We start from the raw sequence: 17,427 nt of genomic DNA, 5'->3' as shown, positions 1-17,427 counted from the left end.
CAGGGCATACCAGATGTGGGATGTGTGATGTCTGCCATCTCACCACAAACACCAAAAGTATAGAACTGGGGCTTTCTTATCCTTGGGAACAACGTAGCCATAAGAATTGTAACTCTGCCTATGTAATCTATCTACTGAAGTGTCCTTGTGATCTAATATACCTTGGTATGACAACCAGACGAGTTAAGATAAGGATCATGGAGCATAGGTCAACCTTCAGATGTCAACAGACAAGTCATTTGACTAACTGTGAGAAGTTGGCCTGGTATATGCTGTTCACTAGTTAAAGTGACCACCTTGTACCATGCCAAGCAACCCTTATGGTGTGGTTGTAAGTCAACCTTTTCGGACTAGCTGCCCTAGTGGTAGCGTAGGCTAAGCAGTCTTTGAGGCTAAACTCGTTAAAGCGTGTTAAGCAAGCTGTTTTACCATATGTAACCCCCCTTTATACCAATGAAAGGAAACCACACAGATATATATTCAAAATATATATGTATTTATTACTCAAAGTATCCCCTAGACTCTTTATGAGCACAGGAGCACAAATCGTTAAACAAGAAAGTATTACAATATACAGAAGTTGCACTTTATATGGATAGGCCCTGGTGGCCGATCAAACCACATACTAAAATAGTGGTATAAGTACCACGGACGGAAAAGGCCTAGGGCCTCTAGAATCGCTGGGCCTACAAGGAGCTAACTTCAGTTAGTGACCAAGAGGTCCACGGGTCGCGTGTGCAGTGAGGAAAGTTACACGCGGGCTCCCATAGGTTTTCAATGGGTGCGTAAAAGTTCAAAAGTTACTGCTAGAAGGGTCTTCTGAATGGACTACGAACTTAAGACTTAAAACACAGACACTAGAGATGTTTCTCTACACTTGGGCATCGGAGTGCCAGCTTTACCTCACACACAGGAAGCGGGTGCATAGGTCTCGAAGTGCGTCTGGTTTCGTCTATCTGTTCAATGGAGCCTGATGACAAAGATGCTGCAGGCGGTCGGTCCAGAAGAGATGCGGTGGATCCAAGGGTGGATCGGAGTTGTAGAAGACCTGAAAGCAGAGGGGACAGTGTTCAGTCACTAGCCAGTGACCGGCGTGGCACCAGGTAGGTACCAGGCGATGTCGGGTGCAAACAGATGATGAGGTGTAGCTTGTCTCCGCAGCCACGTGGTCCCTGAAGGTCGACGACGTCCAGGAGTCGGTTCACGAGCTGTCTCACGCAGGCTCTCGCTGTCGGCGGTGTCGGCGACTCGAAGGAAGCAAACAAGCCTTGGCAAAAGCAGAAGTCGTGAAGAATGAAGAAAGCTGATTACTCTGACCAGCAAGGTCAGAGGGGCTGCTCCTTTGGAGGGAAGCAGGGGCCAGTCTGGAGCAACCAGACCAGCATCGTAGTTTTCAAAACAAGGTCGCCAAAATGGCCACTAGCCAACGGGCCAGGGACCGGGCAGGCGCGTCCAGATGCAAAGTGCAGAGGGGCCCCACGCAGATCGTGGAGATGCTGGAGGGCTCACCTTGGGTGCAGATGCTGCTCGGGTGTTGGGCTTCTCAGGACCCAAAGCACAACTTGGAGGGAGCCTCTGTTGTCGCGCTTGCAGCTTGTCGGTCTTTCAAGATGGCTGGCTCCCCGTGTCTCGGTGCCTCCACGGGTTCCTTCTTTACAGGGACTGTGGATCGGGCTGTGAGAGGTCTGGAGGTCCAGGTCTTGTCGGGCTCTGGGCTCGGGCTCCGGCAGGAGGCGGCGGCAAAGCAGACGTCGAGTAGCTGTTTGGTGCTTGCGTTAGCAAGATGGTCACTCCCTGACCATAGGGGAGATTTCCTTCTGTCCTCTGTGCAGCAGAGCGTCGAAGTTCCCGTCTTCTTCTTTGTAGTAAGTTGATTCCAGGATGTCTGAAGTCTTAGGACACAGCTCCTACCTTTAAGCGGATTCTAGGGGCCGGACTACCTGCTAGGTCCCTCCCTAAGGGTGGGACCAGGAAGGGGGGTGGTTACACCCCCAATCCTTTGTCCAGCTCGCCCCAGGTCCGGGGCTGGTGTGCCCCAGGACCGGTTTGAACTGGCAAATGCACCGAGGCTCCTTGTGAGCCTCAGGCATGTCTGATTCCATTCAAGCCCTACCTGACCAATACACAAAACCCTGTCTGGGGTGGTGCTCACACCTCCCCTGGCAGGAAACCCTTTGTCCACGTCTCCCAAGCTAGAAGGACTCCCCGCAGCAGGAGGGCAGACTTGTGTCTGTGGTGGCAGCGTCCATTTTGTGGAGCTGAGGCTATGTCTGATTTAACCCGGGTTTCAGGTACTGTACATGTCGTGTCCCTCTAGAAGGGTGGAATGCTAACCCCGTCGCCAGAATTGGCGAGGGGTTAGTATTCCAATTCGTATGACACCTTACTCGACATGTTTTGATAAAGCCAAACCAAAGATAGCATTTAACCGCGAGGTTCATAATGCACTAAGAGTATATGGTATGGCGATATCTGGAAACGGTAGAAGGAAGTTGTTCCGACCACTGCAGACAGGCTCAGCTCATGCCAGAGCACCATCTCACATGTAACCAAGCACTCTGCCTTCAGGATTGTTAAGGCCTGCCATAGGAGTGACTTATAGGTTAACATGTGTCCCATTTAAGGTTTGGTATAGGTATACTACACCTAAGTAAGGGGTGGTTACACCAACTTACCCCAGCTGAGTGATCAGCCAGTTGTGTCAAATATCTAGGCCAGGCCAGGGGTGGCATAATACATGCTTCAGCCCCTGGTAGGCCTTAGATACAGCAATGCCCTGGGTACCTAGTGTACACTGGTACAGGGGCTCACAGGGTGATCCAATTCCAATTGATTATGCACCTATAGTGCATAGTGTCAATTTAGTAGAGAGAACAGCAGGCTGGGGGTCTGATTAGCAGGCCCACAGCCTCAATATGTCAAAAACCAGTGAAGCAAAAAGCAAACATTTGGGGTGACCATAGGATAGCAGACCCTACTCTCCTACACTAACCATTTCAAAGATAAGAAGCACTCGGCGGAGGACTTCATCTGGACTGTATTAGACAAACCGAACATCAACCTAAGTAGTGGTGATCCTGAAAGAGTCCTTTTCTTACGGGAACAGAAATGGATTTATCGAGTCGGGAGTTCAACAAGGGGACTAAATGATATTCCCTGGAATAGCCTCCTGAATTCCTAGTTGCATTTGGAAATTGTTCCTGTATGATCCACACCTTTTTACTCCTAATGGATTATTAGAGATATGTAATCATTAGAGATGGAATGCCAGGGTTTGTCTCTATTCTGGTCTCTGTTTTATCCCCTAATCTTTGGATGAATAAATATCAAGACCTTTAATACTCTGTCTGATCTTCATTTGGGTCATATTGAGGGCCGCGTTATTTGGATCTCTATGGGACCCTCCTTTGCCCAATATCTCAACTTCAGTTTCATGAGTTTCTTGGGTACTTGTGTCACAGCACGTGTGACAAATGCTTAATTACTCTACTATTGTGCAGAGTTCTTACTGTTAAGTGTTGATTGGATGAGTGGTGTGAGAGGCAATGGACAACATGGCATTCTGTACGATTTTACAAAAACTCGACTTTTCAGTCGCATTGCCTCATCATGAGTTGCCACGTTATTACACATCTTAAGCATGAAATTTCATTTAAATACACTTATCTCAAAAACATTTCCCTGCGTAGATGTCTTTTTAAACCACCCCCTTTTGGTTAGGAGGTGCTGTCATGGGGTCTTGAGGCGGGATCAGGCAGGTGAGGGAAGAAGTTTCTCTATTTTACATTACGCGGTCTAGTGTTCCCACGTGATACCGCTACATGTGACGGATCATGTGGGATGACGCGCGTTGAGAGGCGTTACCGGGACGTCCTCAAAAGCAAGGAGGATCCACCGCTTTGAGCACCCTGCACGGCGGTGAAGGAGGCGAAATACGTTGGCGGACAGCAGCCCTAGAAAGCAGTAAGGGAGTCCCCAAGGGGGTTAGCCTGGGAGTAGAATGCGTGAGGCTGTCAACACATACTTAAGAACGCATTATGCCAGAGGATGAGCAACTGAGGCTTTGTAATCCAAAATATAAGAGGTCTGCCATTTCCCATTGATTTAAGAAGTCTCTGCAAATAATATCGGAGGAACCATTTTTTAGATCTTTGTGAAAATTATGGCGCTGTTTATCAACATTGCGTCATTTCTAAATGAAAGCCTTTGTTTATATATAATATAAATATGGGCAACGAAGTTACTTCCTAGATGAAGAGAAATACATGTTCTTACGAGACGGCACAATAATACAGGCGCTAATACACGATCAAGCGCTTGAGAGTTGAGGTTTCTGTTCGTAATGCATACCTTTCTGCTTTAAAACTTAACTATCTAAATCTCGTTTTTTGGCATTTTCTTGTTCCCAGAGAGTGCGTGTGGGCGGCTGTCCTCACTCCCCCGCCATTTCGAGTTTATAAACTCAAACTCAGTAAGTTGTGTACCATGAAGGGCAAGATGTTGTGGTGTCTTTCGAGCAATTGTTTTTAATTATCTTTTACTGGGTATAATTACACCTCCTGATATGTACATTTATTGGAGGGAGTACATAGCCAAGAATTGTATTGGCTTTTTGTTCATAAGCAACCATCTATATCTCTATTGGGGCAAGTTTGAGTATGCGGACGTGGAGACCTTTAAATTTGTGATTGGGTAGTAATCGCCATTTTTTATGATATTCTGTAGTACATATAGTGGTGGTGGTTTATTATGATTATTTTCTCTTTACTTATTTTGTTTTATATACCTCTCCTGTTCGCTTGGGCGCTGGAGCCACTGGCAGCCTGGATACGTATGGACCCTATGATGAGGGGCATGCGCTGGTCTCCGGACTGGGAAGACCGTATCTCCCTTTACGCTGACTATATCCTTCTGTACTTGACCTCTCCGAGAATATCTTTGATAGTGGTTTTAGATATCCTCACGATTTTTGGAAGATACTCCGGCTACTCCATAAACTGGAGAAATCCCTCCTGTTCGTGGTGGTAGGTGAGCCGCCGGTCCTGCCACGTGGGTGTCCCATACAAATGTGTACCGATGGCTTTAAATATCTGGGTGTCTTCCTTTCGCTGGATCCCTCTCTCCGTTATTCTCACAACCTCCGGCATCCTTTGCTCCTGCTGTGTAAAGATATAGACAGATGGAAGTCGCTCCCCCTTTCCTTACTAGAGAAGACTGCCCTCTTCAAGATTATGTCTTTACCCCGGTTCTTGTACGCACTCCAGAATTCCATGGACCTGGTGCCCGCGTCATATTTCCGGGAAATCAAAAGCCTTCAAAGGAATCTATTGTGGAATGGCAAGCCTCTCATCGCTCTTGGCAAGCTTTCCCTGAACTGGTATGATGGGGGCATCAGCCTCCCCAATATTAAATTGTACTATTGGGCGTCTCACCTGTCCTCCATTAATCACTGCACTTATGCCCAACCTAGTGACCCAGGCTATAACATGGATAGATGGCTTCCCTCTGGAGGGACCTTCAGTAGAGCCCTTTACTCTAAGCCCCGGCGCTATCCGCTTATGGGCCCCACTAAACATGCAGTGAACGTTTGGCATGCGGCCACCAAACGCCTTGGTTGGAGACGTAAACTAACACTCGCATCACCACTAAGGGATTCTGAGCAACTGGGCAATCTGTGGAGAAGTAAGCGTTTTGACAAATGGGATCTCATAGGTATTACACATATAGGTGATCTGTGGGTAAAATCGGACATTGTCATTTGCCACATTGCAACAACAGTACAAATTGGCCGAGTCAGAGCGCTTCCGCTACATACAGGTTCGACACGCACTTCGCACACACCTACAGCTCGGGGCCACACTGCCGGAATCGTCCCCACTGGAAGATAGAATACTAGATGGCCATATCCCTGACAGCACCATTTCACTGATATATATAAAAAAAAACTGGTCAATAACCTCTCGGATCCTCTCCAGGCCCTCTGAGAGAAGTGGACTGGAGAAGGCATAGAGTTAGACGACGAGGGGTGGCAGGAGGCCATCTCCGCTCCTAGAGTGGTGGCGATGCCGGCTCGTCTGACTTGCTCAACTAAAATTTCTTCGCAAAATATATGTAACGGGCCTCATTTGGTACGGATGGGTAGGGCAGACGGGGGTGCTTGTAGATGGGGATGCGGCCAGTTGGGAAACTTTTTCCATACAGTCTGGAAATGTGAATTGATCCAACCCTACTGGTGCGACATTCATGATATCATCAATACTGTTTTGTCCGTACAGCTCTGTGTGGAAGCCCGCAGGTGTCTGTTAAACATCTGGGAACCGACCGGTTTAAACGTCTGCTTGACACAATGGGTTACGTTGGGACTAATGCTAACCAAGAGAAATATTGCCCAGCGATGGGGGGGCGTCGCTCCCACCTATAGTCCGGGATTGGGAAAAAGACTTGGATTGGGCAATGTTCAGAGAAAAAACTGTGTACTTGTCCCGTGGATGTCCCAAAAAATGGTCTCGAGTTTGGGGCTTATGGAACTCTTATCGAGGAGATAATCTGTCAACCTCCCCTGACTCCTATTGTTTATGGCCCCCCCTCACCCTAGACCTTCCACTTTCTATATCTGTATACTGTGATTCACCTACTGTACCGATGATGCCTAATGTGTTTCTCCCTCTGACATGTCATTGTATTGCTGATGTCTCTTTCTCATTAATAAAAAATGTTTTACAAAAAAAAGAATTTGGCAGAAAACTAGATTTCAGTCTGGAAAACATGCTTTTGGTGATATGGTTTATATTTCTTCAGTAGTTTTTGAGAAATTAAGGTTTAAAATGTATGTCTGTATCTCACAGTGAAGGATTCGCAGAGCCAACAGATGTCTAGATAAGATCTGATTAGTTGCCACCACATCAAGAAAGATGAGGCTGCAGCCATCATAGGACTGTGAGACTCAGTCCCCTATCCTAGATAAACGTAAAAACAAACCTATGAAGGAGCAGGGTAGAGAGACCCTGCCTGCCTAGGCCTGAACGGGGGTCTCTGGGGGCCAAACACCGCAATTTGTTTCATCAGTGCCATGGATCCGCGGCTCTTCTTTTTATATAAAAAACAGGGTGGGCCAGGGCACTGGGACAGGGGCCGAGTTGCGCTGTTACATTTTGGGAGAGGGGGTGCACAGGCTCCTCCCTGTGCCTTTGAGACCCTGGGAACCCTATCCCCCGGGGCCTTATCTTTATAATTCGGGTTGGGGAGGTGCATCCGCCTCTCTGAGCTGTATATATGCACTGACAACCCCATCCCCTGGGGCCTGATTTAGCAGTGTCCTGGAGACCCCCTCACAAGGGTCACTACTGTTAACTTCCCGGGAGCGTGCAGGTATACCCTGCCTGCACTCTCCTAGGCAGGAAACGCAACTTCTTTCTGACTGGCGGGAGCAGTGAAAAATCCTGAGCAAAATTAGTGAGCCCACTCCCGCCAGCTCCTCTATGGGTGCTGGTTGTTGCCATGGGGGCCTTGGGACTCCCCTCACACCCCCCAAATACTGGGATGACATGTAAAAAAAAAATAATAATTAAACGGCAACTCCGTCACAGAGGTGGCTCAGGAGCCAGCTGGGTCTGAGGAGGTGCTGTGTTTCCCCTCCGGCTCCAGTTTATCAACCATGTGGTGTGGGTGCCCTGGGTGGACACTCACTTAAAACATTTACAAAGACCAAAAGGAAAGTAGCTCCGCTGGCACCAGTATGGGTGCTGGTATGGAGCCAGCAGGGCCCTCTGCGGCCTCAGGACTCTCCCCATCCCCCCCCCCGCCCCCAACATTAAAAAAGGTGTGGGTGTCTAGGTGGGCGCCGAGGCACTGAAATAAAGTGTTTTTTTTATTTTTTTTAAAAAGGAATATTAAATAAGTGGCAGGAGCCGCTCCTTTATTTTTCAAGTAGCACCCCCATAATGCCCTGCAAGGGCTTTTTACCTCACCAAGTATTTTGTGTTTTTACAACAAGCATTTTTTTTTGTGGGGTGCCGCAGAGAGCACAGAAGCCCCTCGGCTGCATTTAAAAAAAAAAAAACAATAACTCTCTTGGGTCATTAAATCTGACCCCAGGAGAGCTCACCATATTATTAAAGCACTGTGAGCTGCAGTGTATGCTCTTCAGGTGGAGTGCAGAGACCACTTGTGTTGTGTTCTATAGCTGCACTGTATGGCCCCAAATCATTCAAAGACTCAAAACCATGTTGCTTTATTATTATTTTTTAATTTGCTGCTCCAGTCTCTCACCGGCAGTCTGGTCATGATCCTCTTGCTGTGCAGAAGAGCGTGTCAAGCCTTAGTAGTTTCCCCGGCACTGCCACTCTGTCAACCCACCTGACCCCCGCCGCCGCACTGATAGACTTGACTGTACAGGAACCCTTAGTGTGTACAGTACTATCACAGATATTGGGCCTGATTTAGATCTTGCCACACAGTAACTCCGTCACAACGGGGACGGATATCCTGTCCACCAAAATACAAATCCCATTATATCCAATGGGATTTATATTAAAGCAGATTGGATATTCGTCCCTGTTGCAAAGTAACCAATCGGCCAATATCTAAATCAGACCCTGTGTCACTGTGCTGCTCAGCTGTGCTCAGCTCTGTGTACCTGCTGTTGTGTGCAGAGGCTGTCCATTATAAAGTTGATTAATTGTAGCAGCTTCTGCAGTGCAGTGCAACCCGACTCACTGCTGATGGTCTGCAAACATTTGGGAATATATCCAGTGGCATAGCAAAACTTGAAGGGGCCCCCCTGCATAGTACATGGAGGGGGCCCCCACACTCTGAACCCAGTCAGGAACACTTAGGCCAGGGGCCCATTGCCCGGGCACCTCTGGTGCTGAAGGGGCTATTATGCCACTGAATGTATTGTACTGTAAACTTTTAAGTTTCTCAATGAACCAGAGTCTCCCTGTCTGGCTCAGAGTGAACAAATCGTATGCCCTCTCTGTTTCTCTCAGTGAAGAACTTGATAAATATAAACATTTATCCTGACACGCTGATCCAGTAGAGACCATGCCCTTGTGGATCCTGATGGCGGCACCTTGCTGTTGTTTTTCAGCAAAATGATTGCTCCAATGTGTCGTGCAATATCGAATGGCCTAACAGCAGGCACTGAGGTGCCCTTCCATTTCTGGTGCTTTGCAGCAGTTTTAAGATCTTAGAGTTTCTCGTTGCTCAAATGGGTGTAATTTCTGATATTTAGGTGTTTACCTGGTCTTCATTGCTTGATTTTGCTTGCAAAAAAGTGTCCCTCATAGTCGTTGAATGCCACTCATAATTACACTGAAATTATGAAAATGTCAAACATAAGCAATGTGAAACCTTGGCAGCTATGGAGACATCATCCACCAGGGGTTTATCTCACCTGTCCCCAGGCTCACAGTAGGAGTGTGGGACAGAGTTCAAGAAACGCTATGTATTTGCGTATATCATCCCTAACCCATTAATAGGTTAGCCGGATCCTCCCCTCCCGGCATAGCCGGAGGTAAATTGTAAAAGGGTAGGGGATTTTTTTATGCTGATGGGATGTTCGACTTCCCCCAACTCTGCTCCAATTATGACCTTCCTTCCAACACCTATTGGTAATATCTTGCTCTCCGTCACTGGATCCTGCAACCCCACATTCACCCCATACTAGCCTCCCACTTACAATATTTGAGAAATGACTTATCACATGCTAGTCAGACAAATGCATTCCTTCTGATATTTAAGCCTTCCTGCTCACCCCCATAATGCATAATAAATTACCAGCACAGCTTAGATGGGAATTGGAGTGCAAACGTAATTTCACAACTAAGGAATGGCACAGAATAGTGCATAGGGTCAGAGTCTTAGTCTGCAGCACGACAGACAAAAATGTTTCTTAAAATAACCCATTACCAGTTCTATACTCTGGCTAGAATAGCTCAGTGGAAACCGGGTGGGGATCCTCATTGCTGGAGACAATGTGGCCAAGTAGGCACCCTCACACATTTAGTTTAGTGTTGTCCTAAAATACAACACTTCTGGACAGAGATCTTAGCTGATATTGATTAAATACATGACACAGATTTACCTAGGTTCCCTACTTCTATATTTCTGGGCCTCCTGAATGCATTGACTTACCCCCTGAATTCACAAAGCAGGTGAGCACATTAATGCTTTGAAGCCGCCAAACAGGTGCTGTTGTCCCAGTGGGGAACTAATGCTATCCCGCCAGAATTGGATTGGCTTCACAAACCATGGGAATTCTAGGGAATGTAAAAAAAAAACACTAACTGTAACCAACACGCTGCCACAATTTGATAAGACATGGGGATCTATTATTAGATTTCTAGCTGCGGAATTTAGTGAGCTGACTGGCCCTGTCTACCTCTGCCTATTCTGCTTCACACAACGGACCCACACTGCTGATTTGACATCTCCAACTCTTTGTCCTAGGACCTCTTCCACATATACAACATCACGTTTAAGGGTATATCTTAGGCCCTGTCGAGTACATGTCCCCTCTCTTGTTATTCCCCTGTTTTCTTTGTATCCCATTCTCTACTCTCTCCAGGCTGTTTGTTTTAGTCTTTTACTTCATTGTCACCACTGGCCTGTTGGCAGACTGTTGTATCATATCTTGTTTAAAACAAACCGATTTAAACCTAAAAAAAGAAAAAGTGGACATTCACTGAAAAACAACAAAGGTTAAAGTGCCGTTCTAGTTAGGGCTTGTAATATGTTACTTTACATTGAAAGATTTTTTTTTTTAAACTTAGAAATTCACTGAAAAAAATCTAAGTTTGAAGGGACATTGAAATTTGGTGAAAATAGTCAGTTAAAAGATAGTTTTAAAACTAACAAAACCACTAAAATTCCAAAGTTCTACTTCTCTAACATTATTAGAATTCATGCTTTTAAAGTAATTAACTCGCATCCTCGCCTTGCTCTATTTCCCTGCACTATTACATCGCTCATGACCTGTTCAAAAACATCATTGATCACATCACTGCAACATCTGAAATGACATCATTGATAACAACACTGTGTGATGGCGAGGCACAACTTATAGTTACTTTAGGGCGCAAGTTATAATTAAATGAGATAACTAGAACTGATGAATTTCAGGTGTTTTCAGTGAATATTGATATATATCCTAAATGGAACCTTTAAACGTTACTCCTAATGCAGTCCTTCATATTGCCTCTTAATCAGTCCCTTACGTTTGTTTAGTTGTACAGCATTTCTTCATTCAACCAATAAAGATTAGGAAAACGGTGCATAATATCTCTAGATAGGTCACTTCTATCCTCTCACTGATCCACATGCCCTCTTGTGATTTGTGATCATAATTTGGCCTGGGTGGTGAACTCCTCTCCATTTGCGAAGTTTGCAGTGTTTTCTGCGCTTCAACACAAAAAGAGAGGCACATGAATAGACATTTAAACACAGTCCTTGGAATAGTCCACAGGCCTGCGAAATCACGATGACAGAGGCATATCGATCTCAATATGTTCTTAATTCATTTTTATTCATTGCTTGGCAATATACATGCAAATTGTGCAAAACAGCCAACGTGTTTCCCCCCCATGATTCGGGCTTCTTCAGGGCGTAATTAAATCCAGTTGTTCCCCGCTGAGGTTTACCTGGTGTTGGGATGAAGCTCCACTTCAAAGTATTGTCCAAATCTCAAAACATATTTTTCAAAGTTTAGTCACAGTATTCAAAGTTCATGGGACCATGTGTATAGCGCTGTAAGGACGAGGGCCATGTGTGTCCTTCAACCGTAACTGCCGCGTCCCTGTTGCGTCCGTTTTCTGCGCTCCACAGAGCTTGCGGAGTTCAGAAAACTCCGTTCCACGTAGGGCTGCCGAATTTTTTTCCCTGCTCGAGAATGGTAAGTTTGCAAGCGCGATCTGCCGCTCTAGTAGGAATACCAGTGCGAATGCCAGCTCGTACCGCACTCCGCCACTTGCAGAACTCCACAGAGGTTTTTTTTGTCACTTTGCAGAGTTCCACGTAGCAAAAGTCTGCGGACTACGCCAGGCCTGATGATAATACTGCATGGCACCTTATTTCATTTAAACCATTGCTATGAGTCCTGCACTGTTTACTTTACGATGTCCATAGAATGTGTTTGTACTACATTAATCTTTCTAGAACTGCAGGAGGAGATTGCTATGAATATTTTAACTCAATATTTATTTTTAGGAGAGCACCTAGATTCATTTATCTAGTTGGCTCTGCTGGGCAATGTTAGCAGCCAGCACTAATGGGCTGTGTGATGGCTGACAAAGGTTTCAGTGTGACTAGCTGAAACGGATGGGTAGTGGGAGAAGCTGGAACTGGTATGCACTCTAAGGAGTGAATACTACTGCACAGTAGAAGTGGTTGGCACAGAAGGCCGTGAAGAATGCTGAACTGGTCAGCAGTGCAAGGAGCTGCCATTTCATGCTTCTTTAAAAATCAGACGTGGGTGGACAGTATAAGGAACTGGCTATAGTGGGAAGTGAGAGATGCAGGTTTGGGTGGGCATTGCGAGAAGCTCACATTGCTAGGTAGTGTGAGCAACTGGCACGGGTGGATGGTATGCGGAGTGGGCAGTTTAGGAAAACGGTACGGCAGAAGTCTGTTTCCTACTTAATTTAATTTGGTACTAAGTTAGGAGATTTTTTGCCCTTCTGTTATGCCTGCTAATGAACTATGTGTGTGTTCTACCATCCAATGCGACTGTGAATACTAAAACGTTGCACAGCAAAAGCCTCCATACTTGTAGAACTACTCTAGTGTCTGTGCATCCAGGGTATAGGCAGAGCCTGGAATTAATATCCATGGTGTACAGGATGCTACCATCAGCAGGCTGTGTCATTAAAAGAAGAGTAATGAGCAGTGGTGTGGGACAGCAGGACAAACCCACGATTGAATGAAAAGCAGTGACGCAGCAATTCTTCTTTGCTGGAAGATAGGGAGTTGAGAAGGAAGGATATGGAAGTAGTTTCACAGTTCCGGGCCTGTTATCTACCTGTCATGAAACATCAGTGCAATAATTCATCCCTTGTAGTGTAAGGCTGACACAGCAACCTGGGTATACATTTGGTAATACAACTTAATGTTGCATTTAATGGCATTCGCCCTGTACACTTGTAGTGCACTATACCTTGCAAATAAATACATTTCTAAAGCAGTGTAGAGATGGTTGATTTGCTGTACCTGCGCCTAAGTACCTAGGGTGGCCTTGGTGGGGTTTTGATAAAATCATGTACAGTGGGTTTGTTTCTAATGACGTTATTGTTTTCCCCAAAGGTGAGTGTCAATGGCCATCACTTTATGGAGTACCCCCACCGGCTACCTCTGGAAAGAGTGGATACCCTTGGAATATTCGGTGATGTCCTGGTGAAAGCTATCGGATTCATCAACAGCAATGTAAAGTATAAACTAAATTCTTTAAGACATAATGGAGTTATTGTGATATGGTACTGGCTCTAAATGTGGTGCTCCTGTATTTGTTTCCTCCATGCCCCAGGGCATAAATTCTTCAGTCTTTAAAATGAAGAGCGCAAACACTGTTCATGAATTCTTCTCCTGTATGTTATTATGCACTTAACGTTTTCACTCTTATTAATTTCTCATCTTAAAAGTTCATTTTAATACTCTTAGTTCCATAGTCATTTATATCTGTAATAGAATGCAAATACATTCAATATTGCTATGTGCCAATTATCACTCAGGCAATTCAACTGTATTCAGTTTTGTGTCATGTAACTGGTCCACATATAAAGAGTTCCAATACCTTCGATTCGAGGTTGCACTATATAAAACTGCAACCAAAAAGTGTTTCACATCCCACTTTTTCATGCAATTAACTAGTGTTTGTGTAGTGTGGCTCATCACCCCGGGCAATAACAGGTGCGTGCTGTAGTTCAGTCAAAGAGTCATGTCTTTAGTCACTTCTTGAAGTGGTTCAGCAAAGGTGAAGTGTGGAGGTGGAGAGGGAGGGTTTTCCAAGCTTGGGCTTCGAGGTGGGAGATTGGGCATACTCTGGTGCGGTTGCGGTGGATGCGGGGCAAGGTGTGAGGAGCGAAGGGTTCTGGAAGGTTGGTGGATGGTCAGTCGGTGGTTCATGAAGTGTGGTTCTTGGTTGTGGAGGGCTTTGTAGGCATGGGTCAGGAGCTTTAACTGGCATCTTTTCTGGACAGGGAGCCAGTAGAGGTCCTTTAGGTGCTGTGTGATGTGTTCTCTTGGGCAGGTTGAGGATCAGCCTGCTGAGTTCTAGATTGCCTGGAGTCTTTTGCAGGAGTTTGGAGGTTGTGCAGGCTGAGTGTGTTGCTGTAGTTGAGCCGGCTTGTGATGAGGGTCTGTTTTTACGGTTTTCCTGGTGCTGAAGGGGAGACATCTGAAGATTTTTCAGAGGATGTAAATCGTGTGGAAGCAGGCTGATTGGATGGCATTGGCCTGTTTCTTGGAGAGTTTGCTATCCAGTATGATGCTGAGGTTGTCGGCATGGTCTTTTGGTGGGGGGGTGGGTCCAAGCTCCACTGGACACAAGTAGTCATTCCAGAGGACGATGTCTGCCAAAGATCAGGGCTTCCATTTTGTCTGTGAGTTCTGGGCAGTTGTCTCTCATCCATGTTGCAACGTTCTTCATGCAATTGTGGAAATTGGTCTTCATCTGGGCGGGGTTCACTGAGAGGACAAGTTGGGTGTCGTTGGTGTAGGAGATGTTGGTGTTCTGTTATCTGATGATGTCTGCAAGTAGTGTCATGTAGATGTTGAAGAGGGTGTGGCTGAGGGAAGAGCCTTGCGAGTACTCTGCAGATGGTGTTCAAGGTGGAGAGGCGGATTCTTTGTGTGCATCCTGTGAGGAAGGATGCCATCCATCTGATTGCATCATCCGTGATGACATTAATTATCTGCAATTGCATCTAATAGGTTGCCACATGATTATAAAGTTGAAATTAGCAATTGGCTTAGACTTTTACTTTCAATTGACAGAAAAAGGATAAAATAGAAAGACCAGAACAAATACTTGTATGGCTTATCAACAACTTAATTCAATACGTATTATTATGGGTTAATCTCAAAGACTTTGAGTAATTCCTGTAAACGAATGCACAGTGGTTCAACTATCCACATTCATAAGATGAAATAAGTTGCTGCATTCAAATTGCTCAAAATATGACAAACTCTGGATTTTATCCTCCCTGTTTCAAGATAAACCTGTATCTTATCTGTAAATTGACAGAACCGCCAACACACAAAAAATCCTTTTGCGGATTTGTATCACTCTAAATTGCGGATTTGTATCACTCTAAATTACATGGATCTCCTTTGCGCTAGATGAAAGGTAGTTGTCTGGCTTGCAAAAGCACAATATTAAATTATGCTCAAGGATGTGGAGTCAACGTAAAGGCATATCTACGTGGGAACGTTTTGCATGACAAAATAATGACGCTTTACAAGTGACTACTACAATAAATATATTTAACTCAGAGTCGAAATATGTGAGTGTTATGCGTAAAGTGCTTATAAACAACCTAGATTCATACCTATAGAAGCACATTGAAACAAATGGCTAGATAGAACAATTCAATTTTGATAAACCTCCTGGTTTCGGTTTCAGTAACGATCAACACCTATTTAACTTTACACTAGTGTAACGATGGGAAACACTGGCAAGCAAGGCTTTGTACGATGTTGGTTTCTTATGCATTTTGAGCGAATCCTACTATCTGCACACGTTGAATGAGATATTCCACTAGGAATTTATTGGGAGACAATTCATCACAATCTATCTGATTGGCATTATGATGAAAATAGGTATTTTGCAGTTGATGAATTAGTATGTTTATGTATAAGGGTACAGGTAGCTGTGATTAAAAAAAAAAAAAAAAAAAAAAAGTAGTACAAGATTCCACACACCCTTTTTGGTAGTTGAACCACCATGCATGCATTAGTTTACACAAATTACTCAAAGAATCCAGTAGCGCATAACTGAATCATACAAGTATTTTTTCCTTTTCGTTGATTTTTTTTTTTTACCTCCTTCAGTCATTTGAAAGAAAAGGATGAATTTAAGTAAATTGCCAATTTAGACTTTATAATCATGTGGCAACATATTGGATGCAATTGTGTAATTTAAGTGCATAGCAATATATAAGGAAAGAATTTGCGAACAGCTTTCGTGGCCCTTTTTAGTTTTAATGACTGAAGTAATGTAAAGTATACTGCGGTGGGGTTGAACGTTAGCACATGCAATGTTTTAGGCCAAAGGTGCCCAGCCTGGATCAAGGAGAGCCACATTCATGCAGGGTTTTCAGGATGACCACTGGCTGCATAAATAATTTTCTTTCAGGATCCTTGTATGTACATTTATTTTATTTGAGTATTCTGAAAATCAGGCTTTAACCCAGATCTCCTGGATCTGCATTGGTCAGCATTGTTTTAGGCAAATCAGAAGTGTAGTCAAGCCAGAGAGGGTGAGAATGGCATGGTGGTCAGTTGCAGGATGAACTGGTAAATGGAAGAGACTGATGCACCAAGCGGCTTACTGAGGGCAACTGGCAGTGTTCAGTGTCATGGTAGGTAGAGGCTTGGATCCAATTCGGTTAGCTTTTACTCTACCACAGGTGTTGCTCCACATAAAGAAACCAAATTACCTAGGACAGAAACTAAGAGTGGGAGAAGGGGAGAAGTTGAGTACAGAAAAGGGGCTGCATGTCAGCTACCCTGCCCTTTTAGTCCATGTCAATTAAAATGTGTCTGGTTTAATGGTTTGGCATTTTGAGTAAATCATTGATGTTAGCGTACAACTTTCTGGACTCCCAACTTTTCTGCCTGGAAATTTCTTTGAGACTTCTGTTCGAGCGCTTTCTGCATTAACTGCAAGAGATAAGATGAAGACTGAAAAGGTGACTTGATGGTGACTAATGTCTGTGGTCCTCGGGCTTTGCGAGTAACTTGATTTTCCTACAACTCCCCACAGTGTAAAATGTTTGCTGTCTCAATATGCTGCAGTTAGGTTGATGTAGTCCTTGAAATAAAAGTTAGAGCACCATAGATTTGTTAGGTGTGAGTGAGTCTCTTTCCTGTACTAAAGACTTCGTAGTTTCTATCCGGGGTCCTGGAGTGCACTAGGGCTTGATGATCATTGTGATTGCAAACCTTGCGATTCACAAAATCACATTTTGTGTGACATCGCAAAACCCAAACTGGCACTGTATCCTAGTTAAATTGCTATTCTCAAATGTACACCTTGCAACCCATTACGAACAATTAGGATGAAGGGGAATGAAATGGTTCAGCCACGTTTCACCTCTTCTATCCTGGCCGTTGAAGCTGCTGACATCCTGGCATGTGACTCAGAACTTTGTCTCAGTTGAAAACTTGTTAGTCAATGAGCACAGCTCATATGCATTCCTCTGCATGGCCTGCGTT

The 17,427-nt window shown here is 44.9% G+C and overlaps 1 protein-coding gene across 3 annotated transcripts in view; it reads left to right on the top strand.

Moving 5' to 3' along the window:
* Positions 1-17,427, top strand: part of LGALS12 (galectin 12) — a 197,004-nt gene that overhangs the window by 107,958 nt on the left and 71,619 nt on the right. For all 3 annotated transcript variants that reach the window (XM_085625899.1, XM_085625900.1, XM_085625901.1), the window contains one exon: positions 13,297-13,416. In XM_085625899.1, coding sequence (XP_085482025.1) covers positions 13,297-13,416 — 120 coding nt within the window. The remainder of the gene's footprint in view (positions 1-13,296; positions 13,417-17,427) is intronic.

Source organism: Triturus cristatus, chromosome 9 (genome assembly GCF_964204655.1).
Source record: "Triturus cristatus chromosome 9, aTriCri1.1, whole genome shotgun sequence".
NCBI lineage: Eukaryota > Metazoa > Chordata > Amphibia > Caudata > Salamandridae > Triturus > Triturus cristatus.
This window is presented reverse-complemented; position numbering and strand designations above follow the sequence as displayed.